Source organism: Myotis brandtii, unplaced genomic scaffold (assembly GCF_000412655.1).
Source record: "Myotis brandtii unplaced genomic scaffold, ASM41265v1 scaffold902, whole genome shotgun sequence".
Taxonomy (NCBI): Eukaryota; Metazoa; Chordata; class Mammalia; order Chiroptera; family Vespertilionidae; genus Myotis; species Myotis brandtii.
The window spans coordinates 3,980,863-3,994,063 of record NW_005371709.1 but is presented as its reverse complement, the minus strand read 5'-3'; the positions used below and the strand labels follow the sequence as shown (position 1 = coordinate 3,994,063).

Genomic DNA, 13,201 nt, shown 5'->3' with positions numbered 1-13,201 from the left:
GGGGGGGCCCCCCCCCCCCAGTGCACAAATTTTTGTGCACCGGGCCTCTAGTATATATATATATCCATAAAACCACCATCATCTAAAACATTTACTAGTAAATAATTCATTAATATCAAGTCAGTGTTCACAATTCTTCATTTTTTCCAGCTTGCTCAAACTGAGATGTAAATTAAGCCTATATATTGCAATGAACTGAAATGTCTCTTACATGTCTTTTAATCCACAGGTGCATCCTCCAAAATTCCCTCCCCCCTTGCTACTTTTTGTTAAAGAATTGAGGTTGCTTGTCCTCTCAGGGTTTCCCAGCCTAAATTTTCCTAAAGCTTGTGTCCCGGTGGTGTAAGTTTGTTTTTAAATATGTTTTTTGTTTATTTCAGAGAGGGAGAAAGAGATAGAGACATCAATGATGAAAGAGAATTATTGATTGGCTGACTCCTGCATGCCCCCTACTGGGGATTGAGCCTGCAACCTGGATGTGCTCTGATGGGGAATCGAACTGTGACCTACTGGTTCATAGGTCAATACTCAACCACTGACCCACACTGGCCAGGGCCTGTGGTGTAAGTTTAATGCTGTATTTTATATTCCTATAAACTGCTACTAGGTATGGAGGCTTGATTTGTTTTGTCAAGAATTTATAGGTCATGGTGTCCATCAAGGGGATACATAATTCCTGGTTATCTTTCTTTTTGTGATGTTAGCTACTACTTATGATCGTCACTAAGATCTCTCTTCATTATTAGGGCTCCAAACGGCTGACATTCAAATTTATTCATTTTTTCTTCATTCAGAGGCTAAACACGTCTATAAGGGAGAGTTTCCTTCATGAAGTGTTTGGTCACCTTGAGGTGCAGTTTGTTTATGAAAGGCAGGACAGATGTGTGCCTCTTTTCCTTTATTTACCAGTTTCTAAAGTAGTGAGTAGGTCCTCTAGTATCCTCCAAAGATGACCAATGAGTCATTTTAAAGTATCATTATGAATTCATGGATTAAACATACTTCATGTGTTTAAATTTGTTGCAGTGATTATCTCTGCATCTTTGGCCAGTGGAAGCCAAGTTGGCTCCTGCGTCCAGCGAACATGATCAGGTGCTTTGGATAAGACATATTAGCACTGCCCTGATCCAGAAAGCCCTTCCATTAGGTCCATGCATGTTTCTAGAAGGGGAGCTGGTGACCTAAGAAATCATTACCAAGTTCTCCCCACTGTTTTCATCAACTTTCTCTTTTGCTCAAAATCTTCAAACTGCTTGAGATTGGACCCCAATTCCTCTACCTTGCCAAAGCTCTGCCTGACAGAATGCTCCACTTCCCATTCTCCCTGAAGAGATCACTGCCACTGCTCACAAGCTGCCCGCTCCCTGTCCCCCATGTGGGATCCACCTGCAGAGCCTCTTCTTCCAAGAAGCGCACAACTCCGGGGGCGCCACTCACACTGTGCACAACTCCGGGGGCGCCACTCACACTGTGCACTCAGCAGCATGGAACAGTTCCCCTCTGTTGGTGCAAATCCAGCCAGTTGTAAAGTCCCAGGCTGAGTCCCAGCTCTCCTAGGAAGCCCCCAAAATAACCACACTGTCATTTGACTTTCTCATACTGCACCCATCAGTGACTGTCATTTGGGCCTACTCATTTGAATACTTACTGTCTTCAACAATCACCTAATTGTTTCGGGAGTCCCAGTCCTGGCTCCCAAGCCCCTCAAAATGTAGCCCTTACACAAATACTTGTTAAGTATTGATTTCATGGACTCAATCTGGGAGGCGGATTTGATCGTTGCTCAGTAGAGAAAATATAAGAAGATGTCATTAAATTTCAGGTTAGCAGTTTCCTAATACCAACTCCTCAGTAAAGTTATTAAAAACTGAAAACATGGTTATATAGGATTGAGGTGCGTTACAGCCAGAGTGGAAAAGCTCTTGCTTTAGCTCCAGGATGCCTGGTGTCTGCTTTTGACTTTGGTCAGGCACTGGCAAACTAGGGCCTACAGGTCAAATCTGTCCTGCACCAGTTTTTATAAACAAATCTTTACTGGAACCAACCATGCTCATTCATTTACATATCGTCTAAGGTGGCTTTCGTGCTACAACAGCAGAACTGAGAAGACACCGACATGGCCTACAAAGCATAAAACATTTACTATCTGCCCTTTACAGAAAAAGTTTGCTGATCCTTGCTCTTGGCAAAGATAAGGGTAGTGGGATTTGTGACACGTTTAAAGTCCAAAATTCCTACTGTCAACCCCCAAGGTCAGTTTCTTTACTGATAATCTGTGGTCGGCCTGGCTTGACTGCATGACCAGTGGAGCATTAAATCCCCACCGGAAACTTCTGCTTTGAGCCCTTTTAAAGCCAATATTCCTTACACAGATATCCTGTGATTCAATCTGGAGTCTAAGTGTTGTCCCTGTCTCCACGTAAGGTCCCTGGGGGGCATGAAAAAGGGGATTGTCTCTCAGACCCCCACTGTTTACTTGCACTCTCTCTTGCTGCCTGTATTGCCTTAAATGAAAGCCTTACATTGGTATTCTCTGTGGAGTCTGGTGAGTCCTTTTTAAATATCTGGCCTTGGAAAACCTTTGCAATGATAGCTCCCATTTATTTCAAGATTATTGGACTAATTGAAAAAGAAAAAGCCCAGCAAAACAGGAAAAAGTTCAATATTTACACACATCCATCCCCCTGAGTTCTCAACCCTAACTATATATTAGAGTCACCTGGGAAACTTTAAAAACAATGGTGCTTAAGCCCCACCCTAGAGACACATCCTATATAATAAAAGTCTAATATGCTAAGTGTCCAACCATTCGACCAGTCACTATGACATGCACTGACCACCAGGGGGCAGACGCTCCAATTGATAGGTTAGCTTGCTGCTGGGGTCCAGCCAATCAGGACTGAGCTAGACGGGGTGAACACGCCCTGGAGCCCTCTCGTGGTCCCTCCCCGGCCCCAATTTTGCACCAGTGGGGTCCCTCAGCCTGGCCTGTGCCCTCTCACAATCCGGGACCCCTTGGGGCATGTTGGAGAGCCAGTTTTGGCCCAGTCCCCCCAAGCCAGGCCAAGGGACCCCACTGGTGCACAAATCCGCGCACCAGGCCTTTAGTATTAAATGATTGAGTGTGCAGCCCAGGCATCTCCAGGTCCTCAGAGAATTTTAATGTGCAGCAGGACTGAGAATCACTGACATGTATGCTCCTTGTCACTAAGAAGCCTGAGAGATGAACTGCAGAATCAGCTCCACTCCTTGACATCCCCTTTGCTTACCCTAGGATGCTGTCTCCCACTGGCACCTTCAGTGGGAAAGGGAGTTTTTAGATTGGGTTAAATCTATTCCACTCAAATCAAGATTATTTGTACAAGCTGATAAACCTGAACTGACAGATTAAAAACCCCATTTTATTTTGGGTCAGTAGAATTTTCCATCTTGGCAATTACCTGCTCAACAATAGATGCCAGGCGTCCCAGTGCCAGGCCACATTCATCCCCTCGGGTCACCACGGCGCTTCCGAGTTTCACCACGATTCTCTTGGCATGCTTCAGCTCACTGCGGTGGGCAAAAGACTTGCCATGTGCGCGACTGAGGGGTACAGTGATAAATGGGATGTTGCTCCAAGAACGGACATTTCTGATGGTTGAAGGCTGGACAGGATCTGTAGCTCCCAAAGTTGAATGAAAAAAAGAAGAAAAAAAAAAAGGAAAAGAAAAACACAATATACTGTCTCATTAAGAAGATATATGCACGGCATTAACCAGTTTAGCCATCAAAAAATAGTTTTATCAGTCTTAAACAAGTAAAACCAGTATATCAAAAGTCATATCTAGCATGCACCCACTACACAGGTCACAGGTACACTCAAACACTACTGGTGAAGAGTTCAAACAAAACGATCTTTCCTGAATATGTGTTGGCAAAATACATCAAAAACCTTAAAAACGTTCACAAATCTTTGCTCTGGCTGGTGTGGCTCAGTTGGTTGGGTATTGTCCTGCGAACTGAAAGGTTGCAGGTTTGACTCCTGGTCAGGGCACCTGCCCAGGTTGCAGGCTCAATCCTAAGTAGGGGGTATGTGAGAGGCAGCTGATTGACGTTTCACTCTCACATTGATGTTTCTCTCTCTCTCTTTCCCCACACTCTTCTTCTCTAAAAAAAATTAAAAAAAAAATGTTTGCATCTTTTCATCCAGCAATTCCACATTCAGAAATTTATTCTAAGAAACTACTCAGAGATCAAAACAAAGAGATTCATCAGAAGGCTGTTCACCGGTGTTATTTATAATAGGAAAAATCGGCAGGTAAGTGTCCAAAAAAAGGGCAGATGGATTAATAAGCATTTTTAGGATTTTTAATAACACAAGAAAATGCTCATGGTATGTTTCCTAGACATGTCTAAATGCACAGAAAAAAAGATGCAGAAAATAAATCAAAACATTAATATTTTACCTCATGGATTATGAGTGATTTAATTTTCTTCTTTATTCCTATGTTTTCCAAATATATGCAGTAAAAATGCATTACTTTCATAATAAAAATACAGTATATGTGCTTTAAAAGCCATGCCACTATAAAAAGAGAGTGAGTCTGATTAGCAAAGGCAATTAAGAGCAAAGTAATTAGTAGGAATAATAAAAAATTATAACTAATCTAGCTACAAAGTTTCTCTCTGACAAGGCAGCATGAATCCAGGAAGAGTAATGTTGGAGTCAGACATTTTGTTTCTATCCCTTGGGACATCTGCCCCTAAGCAACCCTCACTGATTCCTTTCGGGGGGCGGGGGGGCAAAACTATAAGATTTCTAAGGAGGCAAAACAAAACAACAAACTACTTACCAACTACCCGTTTGCCCTCTCTCACAAATTGGGAGGTTTCCTGTTCTAGCAGGGTGCACTGCCACCAGTCAAAAGACTGCAGTTCCCAGACTTTCTTGCTCACCTCGACATGGCATGTGACTAAGTTCTGGTTAACACGATACGTATGAAAATGTTATGTGGGACTTCAAGGAATTTCCTTAAAAAGAAAAGAGCTTCCTGCGTGAGATCTGAACCCACAGCTGCCTGGTTTCAGGCTGCCAACAACCACGTCTATTTGGGCCAATTCATGGCTATTATTTGTTCCCAGATAAGTCAAGGTGCAACGCTCAGAGCCCTCCAATTACTCTACACACAGAACCATTCTGCCTCTAAGAGTCTCCTCTCCTTCTTACCCAATGTTATGTTGCCTACTGATGCCTTTTTGACTGAAATTACATTAAAGGTGAATAAAAAAATGTAAAGGAAAAGGAACAGTGCTTCCTTCTTCCCTTTGACCATCCTGCTGCTTGGAACATGGGTATGGAAGCTGTAGCTCAAACATCCACTGCGGATCGTAAGAAACCACGGCAGAACTGCGAAGCAAAAGGAGCGTGGAAGCCTGATGATTTCACGTACTCCCTGGGAGCCCTGGACTGCCTCCCTTCCTTGAGGACCCCAGGCTTCTCTCAAGGGAAAGAGAGAGAAATAGATTTCTATCCTGGTTGAGCCATTACTGTTTTGGGTTTTCTGTTACCCGCCCTGACCTAACTGTACTGAACACAGAGGAGAATGAGGGCACAGGCAGAAGGGCAGGTGAGGCCTGCACAGGGAAGAGAAGCTGGCTGTGGACGTGAGTGGTTGACAGGTGGTCTCACTCACCGTGAATGGACTTTCGCTTGGTGGGATTCCAGATTGTAAGAAGCAAGACAATATGGGCAACAGGCCACACAGGCTCTCAGCAGACTAAACTTTAGGCATCCCCTCCCCACACCAAGAGCTCTCTCTGTGTCATTACAGGCATTAATGAGTTACTAAAAGTAATCATTCTAAGTCACCTTTTGGATCGTTCTATAATTATACCATTATAGAATAACTTCTTCCACTTGAGTCAAACATTATTACCTCCATTTATATTTACAGATTTCCTCAAAATTTCCCTAGACCCACTGCCTCTCTCTCCTGACCATGCACCACTAACTCTAACTGTAATCCAGCTTCTAGCCTTTTCTCTGGGCTGTAACAATGGTGGGGACAGCAGGCAGAATCTTATTCTTGTGGATCAGAAGATCGTTGTGTTCTCCTCCCTCTCTGCCTCCTTCACACACAAACCTTCCCTCTCTTAAATAATCACTTTTTAAAGTGACTGTTTCAAGCCTGCTGGAGATACCAGAAAGATAACATGGTCTCCTTTCAGAACAGGCTTGCAGTCCAGTTGCTGGCAGAAAGCTGCTCACTAAGTCCATCATCTGGGACACCCCTGGTGCTTGGCACCCTTGCTAACAGGTGGTTTGTCTCTTCCTGCTGGGAGATCCCAGAGACCAAAGGACTGTTTGCTTTTGGGGCTAAGTTCCCTGGAGAGCTCCCTTTCTTCATTAGGTTCATCAATATAGGTAGCCTGGCTCAGTCTTCAAGGATATTACCTATCCTAAGCAATATATACACCTAAGTCTAAGCTTAAAAGTTGACCTGACAGAGAGAGAGGTGGTAGAGGGAGAGACTTACTCCCCTGGGATTTGGACCTGGGATCATCAGTGGCTGCAGAGCTCCAAGTTACTAGTACACCCAGGTATTATGTACCCTTTGACAGCTCTCAGACCAGGCCTGCTGGCTATCTTTCTCTCCTGTCACCACAGGGCGTGTCCTGTCCTGGAAGTGTGCTGACATGGGTGGAGCAGCCTGAGAGGGCACCTCAGAGACACAAGTAGTAGCATACATGTCAGTTCAGGTGATCAGATGACAGAAACCAATCAGAATCAGTCAGGCCAGGTTAGCATGAATGAGACACCTGATGCACAGCCTGTATCAGCAGAGGGTGGCTTGGCTTGGTGCCAGGCAGTCAAGGGTCGCTCTGGCTGCTGGCAACTGGGTCACAGCAGATCAGGGCTGACAAGGTTCAAGAGGCCACACAAGGCTTCAAGCACATAAAAGCTCAGTCACATCCAGTGGGCTAGATCACCAACGATAGTTCTATGGAACCCAGGGCTTTTTGGGTTTCCTGTTTAACAATACTCTCACCTCCCAGGTTGACCCTACCTTTCTTGGTTGCGTTATTTTATGTTCTGCAGTGTATTCTACTCTTTAGGGTCCATACTGAAGACTGGGAAGGCCTTGATTACTTTGGAAAAATCTAAGGCTTCTGGATGGGTAATCTCTTCCCATCTTCTAAGGAATCTTTAGGCTTTAAGTCCCAGAGAATAGCCATCGCTTCCAAGTAAGTCTAAGGGGCTACTGAGGTGTACGTGTTGGGGGTTGCGGGTGGGGGAGTAAGGTTGTCCATATTCCTCAAAGTGCCATGGATCATACTCCAAGGGAGGATAAGCCCTTGACCTTTTCAGCATCAGAGCCCTTATGCTCTGCAATCAATGAGGCTGTGTCCCAGGCCTGAACAAGAAGGAATTCTGACATCATTTCTTTCTCCCTCCTTGGCTTTCCACTTCCCTCTGTGTTTGTATGTATATGCTTTCTCACTTTGCCCTTCTAATTTCTTTAGTTCTCTTCTGCTTATCATGGTCAGTGAACACAGGGCTCCAGGCCCCCAGAAAAATCTGGATACAAAAATAGAAAAATAAATCTAGGGACAAGATCAGAAAGAGCCTCCTTCTGTGAATGAGGCTACTGAGAATAAACAATATCACCAAAAAAATACTGAAGTGAATACTTAATATATACCAAGAGCTGTGTTAACTATTCATACACCTTTATAGGGAGAGGATATATAAAAGGTCAAGTGTAGACTCTGAAGCCAGACTGCCTGGCTTGGGATCTCAACCTTCCACTTACTTGCTGTAACCTTTACCTATGGCATAAAGTTGTGAGGGAAGGAAAGAGTTAATTCACTAAGGACCTGGCACAAAATAAAAACTCAAGTATTAGCTGTTATTATAAAAAAGTGTTAGCTATCGTTGTCGTCGTCATCATCATCATCATCATTGTCATCTTACTGAATTCTCATAAGTTAATACTCATGGCTTAGGTATTATGAGTTAGTTAAGGGAACCGAGGCCCAGAGAAGTTGAGTAACTCACCAACATTACCAGATTACAAAAATGGCCTCAATACTTGAAGCTTCTCTCACCAACAGGTGGAGTCTACTTTCCCACCCCTTGAATCTGAGCTGGCCCTATGACTTGCTCTGTCCCCAACCATGATGTGAAGAAGCCATGGATAGCCTGCTGGAGGATGAGAGACCATATGGAAGAGAGATGATCTATCATCCCAGCAGAGCCCTCACCCTCACCCCCACCCCCACTCTCAACAATCAGCCCTGAGCCAATGTGAAAACTAACACAGACTCAGAACCACTGTGCAGCTGAGCCCAGTCCAACATGCCAACCCATAAAATTAGTGACCCACAGCTGCTGTCACTAAGTTATTTACAAAGCAAGTAGCAGAATTAGTTTTCAAACCCAGGGAGCCTACGTCCAGACCCTGACCTCTTCTTCACATTCCTGGGAAATAGAGATTTTTCCAGATAATAAGCTTGATTAGTAGATAAGCACGTCCTCTGCGGTAAGGTTTGGAGCCAGACTGTTGATAAGATTTAGGTGTTATCAAGGGGATAGCCAATTCAAAATATCATAAACGGCCTTTGAACAAATGGTGCTGCAACAACTACACATCCATAGGCCAAAAAATGAACCTTGCAACAACTAACCCCCACACCTTACATAAAAATTAACTCAAAGTGATCATGGACTTAAATGTAAAACTATAAAACTTTTAGAAAAAAAGAAAATCTAGGGCTATTCAAAGAGCTCTTAGATGTGACCCCAAAAGTAAAATCTATAAAAGTAAAAACTGATCAATTGGACCTATCAAAAAAATTTTTTAAAAACCCAAACACAAAAAAGCATAAACAAACAAAAAAACTTTCCTGTTAAGAGAATGAAATGACAAACTACAAACTAGGAGCAAATATTTCCCAACCACATATCTGACCAAGGACTAGTCAATTCAATTAAAAATGAGCAAACGACATTTCACTGAAGAGAATATACAAATGGCAAATAAGCACATGAAAAAATGTTCAACATCATTAGCCATTTAGGGAAAAGCAAATTAAAACCACAATGAGATATCATTACACACCTATCAGAATTGATAAAATAAAACATCATCAAAGTTTGGTGCGGATGAAGAGAAAGTGGATCACTCATACATTGCTGGTGTGAATATAAAAAGGTATAGCCACTCTACAAAAACAGTTTGGCAGTTTCTCATAAAACTAACTACCATATGACCCAGCAGTTGAACGCTTGGGCATTTATCTCAGACAAATGAAAACTATGTTCACACAAAATCCTGTACTTAAATGTTCATAGTGGCCTTATTCATAATAGTCAAACAATGGAAACAACCAGCTGCTCTTCAATGGGTGAATGGGTGAATGAAATACGATTCAATAATAAAAAAGAGCCAGTTTACACACACAAATTGAATGAGTCTCTAGAGAATTTTGCTGAGTTTAAAAAAAAAAAAAGCCACCACCACTGGTCACATACTGTATGATTTCATTTGTATAACATTTTGAAATGACAAAACTATAAAAATGGAGAACACAGTAGGATTTGCCAGGGGTTAGAGATAGGGAGGAGGGGGATGGCTTGAAAGGAGAAACCTGAAGGATCCTGTACCTTGACTCTATCAATGGCAATATCCTGGCTGAGATATTGGGAGAAATGGGTAAAGGACATAAGGAATGTCTCAGTATTAATTCTTATAACTGCAAATGAATCTATAATTATCTTAAAATTAAAAATACTTAATTACAAAAAAAGTAATGAACAAAAATAGCCTGTAAAAAATCTAGGGGGAATGAATATAGATAACACTTTATTTAAACAAATTTTTAAAAATATGTTTTTATTGATTTTAGAGAGAGAAAAGGAGAGGGTAAGAGAGAAACATCGATGAGAGAGAAACATCAATTGGCTGCCCCTTTCTGGGGATCGAGCTTGCAACCTGGGCATGTGCCTTGATCGGGAATGGAACCAGTGACCTCTTGGTGCATGGGATGATGCTCAACCAATTGAACCAGGACTACATTTTCATTTTCATTTTGAATTATTTATTTATTTGACATACAAAATGTTGTACACAATTAATGTAAACAACTGGATAACTTTGGAGGTAAGTATATATTCAAGAAACTATCACCATATTCTATTCCATAAAACTATCTATTATGTCCCAAAGTTTCCCTTTCTTGACACGAACACTTAGAACACTTCACCAGTAGGCTGCTTCCTTGCTTACTGTCTTTGTCCAATTCCACCATTTCATATTTTTTCCCTCCTTTAAAACCTTGTTTGAAACACAGGCCGACCGAACTCCCCACATATTTCTAAGTCTCCTATGGTACATACGAGATCTGGAGAGAGCTGTGGATTGAGCCCAGGGCAGGAGACGCTGGTTGAAGGGCTGGAAGCCAGAGCGGCAGACTTGACTCAACATGTTGCGATGTGGTCACTGATCAAAGTGCCTGCAGAATGCATTTTTAAAAAATTGAATAATGAAAAACACTAGACAATTAATTTCCTTTCCTCTTCTTCCCCACACTCAGAATAAAAACTTGACCCTCCTGCTTCAAACTCCTCTGAATTAAGGAAACTCCTACCTCCCCTGTAGAGTGTATAAAAGAGAGAAAAACACAAATGGTTACATCCCACACTCCGACTCAACCTTTCCCGTCCTAGACTGCCTTAGTTTTTGTGTAAGTAAATGGCAATTAAGGATTATGAATATTTTGAGTGACAAAAAAGTCTTTAAGGTATAGTGTTTATCTTCACTACAATTCCTATACCACTGGGGAGTCTCCAACAGATTAAAAACAGATCCAACAGCCCGGGCTGGGTAGCTCAGCTGGTTAGAGCATTGTCCTGATACGCCAAGGCTGTGGGTTCAATCTCTGGTAATGACACAAATAAAAAGCAAACAATGAATGCATCAATGAGTGGAACAACCAATGTTTCTCTCTCTCTCTAAAATCAATCAATAAAATTAAATTAAAAAAACCAACCAGATCCAACATCCAAGAGCCACCTCCACCTTCTGCTATTACCCTCAACAGACCTCTGAAAACCACATACGTGACATGTCAGCTTGATTCCTGCTGACACCAGAAGAGGGAGGAAAGGCCAGAGGATGCTGCCACGTTTCTGCCTGCCATCCACAGGAAACTAAAGCACATTCTTACCTCCCTGGGAGGGAGTGGTAATGTCCGCAAGTGGCTGGCATTTTAAATAACTGTGGGCACATCTCAAGGATGAGAACCTGGCTAGAAACCTCAAGTTAAGAACATGGTGGTTGTGGGCATTTTCCCACCCTAGGTCCTACTTGAGGCTTTAGCCAAAGAATAATTTGTTTCACAAAACGGTAGGGAGCTCCTTCCTATACATAGACAGAGACTAAACCATTTATTATTGTAGCTGGTTCATTGCTGCTTTCACAAGACAAGAAAAATACTGCCCTTCTTCGCTAGCTGGGGCCTTCTTTCAACTTTTGCTCTATGGATTGGTGGACATATTCCTACCCTCTTAAAAGTGCCTCAAAGACTAGCATTTAGGCCCAGGGTGAAGAGAAATAAGGAGTGGGGTGTACTGTTCTTCAATTTATACTGCACAAAGGCACATAAAGGGGAGAGAAGAGATTGGCAGGGTACATCTGTGTAAAAGATATGGCATCTAATAGGCACAGAAAGTGCTAAGTGCTGTCTTTATTGCCTTCTGTGTTTGTGACAATCTGGAAGAGAAGATCCCAAAAGAAAATTATTTGCATAATAATGAAGCGTGATATGAGCCTATGGTCTGTTTGTTTCTTGTGTAAATTCCTTCAGTAATTGTTGCTAAACAATTATTTCCATATGAATTCTCAAAATACTCATAGATGAGCCAAAAGGTAAAATAATCAAGTAGTGACATTAAAATTCCAGTTCCATCTCCTTCATGAACCTTCTCCAGCAACTTTAGCATTCAAAGTTGGGTACCATCCTACAGGTTACCTTTGAACTGGTTCCTGTGTTACTGTTGCGTTTCCCAGCAAGATTATAAACTGACAGTATGGTAAATAGGATGGGAACATGGGCTGTGAAGTCCGAGAGATTTGGGTTCAAGCTCTGTACTTGCTGGCTGTGTGCCTTTTAGAGGATTACTTGATCCTCTATGCCTCGGTTTCCTCTTTTGAAAATCAGGGACAATAACAGTAAGGACCTCATACGATTATTGTGAGAATTAAATGAGACAATGCATGGAATACCTGGGTACAACAGATGGTCAAGAAATATCAGCTTTCCTCCTCCTGTCTTTTAGGCACTAATGGTATCTTACAACCATTTCTTTATTTCCTTCAGGACCTATCACAGGCACAAGTAATTCTATAAATATTCTCTGATGGATACAGTCACAATTACACTTATTGACTGTTTAGTCCTCTCTTATCTAGGAGTAACTGAAAGCTCTGCATGTTTAAGGTCACTAAGTTATTAGGATGAAGGCTGACCTGGAAACCACCCTCCTGGCCTCTCCCCTGCACCGCACAGCCTCTGGTTGACCCCTTCCTCACTGCAATGGATGGTTCACCTGCCGGTTTATTATTCGCTTAACAAGCAGATGGCTGATTCCAGGAAGCAAAGAGTATGTGTGTCTGTGTGTGTCTAGACTCAACGTCATCAGCTGAGAAGCGTTTCCATGTTTTGCATTTCTCAAGTACCTTTTCATAGGTTCTAAACAGAAAGCCCTCACCTTATTGACTTGGACGGAGAACTGAACTTTAGTCCTAGCAGACTTCACCCCGAAATACAGGCTCGGTATATGGTTCACTTAAGACAAATGTCACCGCCTTAGTTACCAAATTGCTGGGGCGGGGGGGGGGGGGGGGGGGGTCGGGGAGGGGAAGGTCTGGGTGCTCCCCGACAGCCCAGGACCAATCACAGACCACATGCCATCCTGCGTGCATCCTGCCAAAGGCGGTGGTGGGCCGATGGAGGGGGGCCTGGCTTTCAGGGAGGATCGCGAAGGCCGAGCGGGCCACGGGGACCTGCACACACAGGCCCCTGAGGTCAGCGTGTGGCCAGTTAACAACCCAGGGTAACCCGACGCCGAGGCAGGTGCCCTGGACCGGAAGGGGCCCGCCGAGCCTTCAAGCATCTGCCTGGACCAGTTCCTCCATGGGGGGGCCCAGGAGGGCCGGGT

The 13,201-nt window shown here is 43.1% G+C and overlaps 1 protein-coding gene across 2 annotated transcripts in view; it reads right to left on the bottom strand.

The window, feature by feature from the left end:
- ALDH18A1 (aldehyde dehydrogenase 18 family, member A1) overlaps positions 1-10,529 on the bottom strand; it is a 31,308-nt gene extending 20,779 nt beyond the window's left edge. For both annotated transcript variants that reach the window (XM_005885441.2, XM_005885442.2), the window contains exons 1-2: positions 10,379-10,529; positions 3,441-3,655 (exon numbers count right to left, since the gene is read on the bottom strand). In XM_005885441.2, coding sequence (XP_005885503.1) covers positions 3,441-3,655; positions 10,379-10,466 — 303 coding nt within the window. In that variant the 5' untranslated portion in view covers positions 10,467-10,529. The remainder of the gene's footprint in view (positions 1-3,440; positions 3,656-10,378) is intronic.
- Between the last annotated feature and the right edge of the window lie 2,672 nt (positions 10,530-13,201).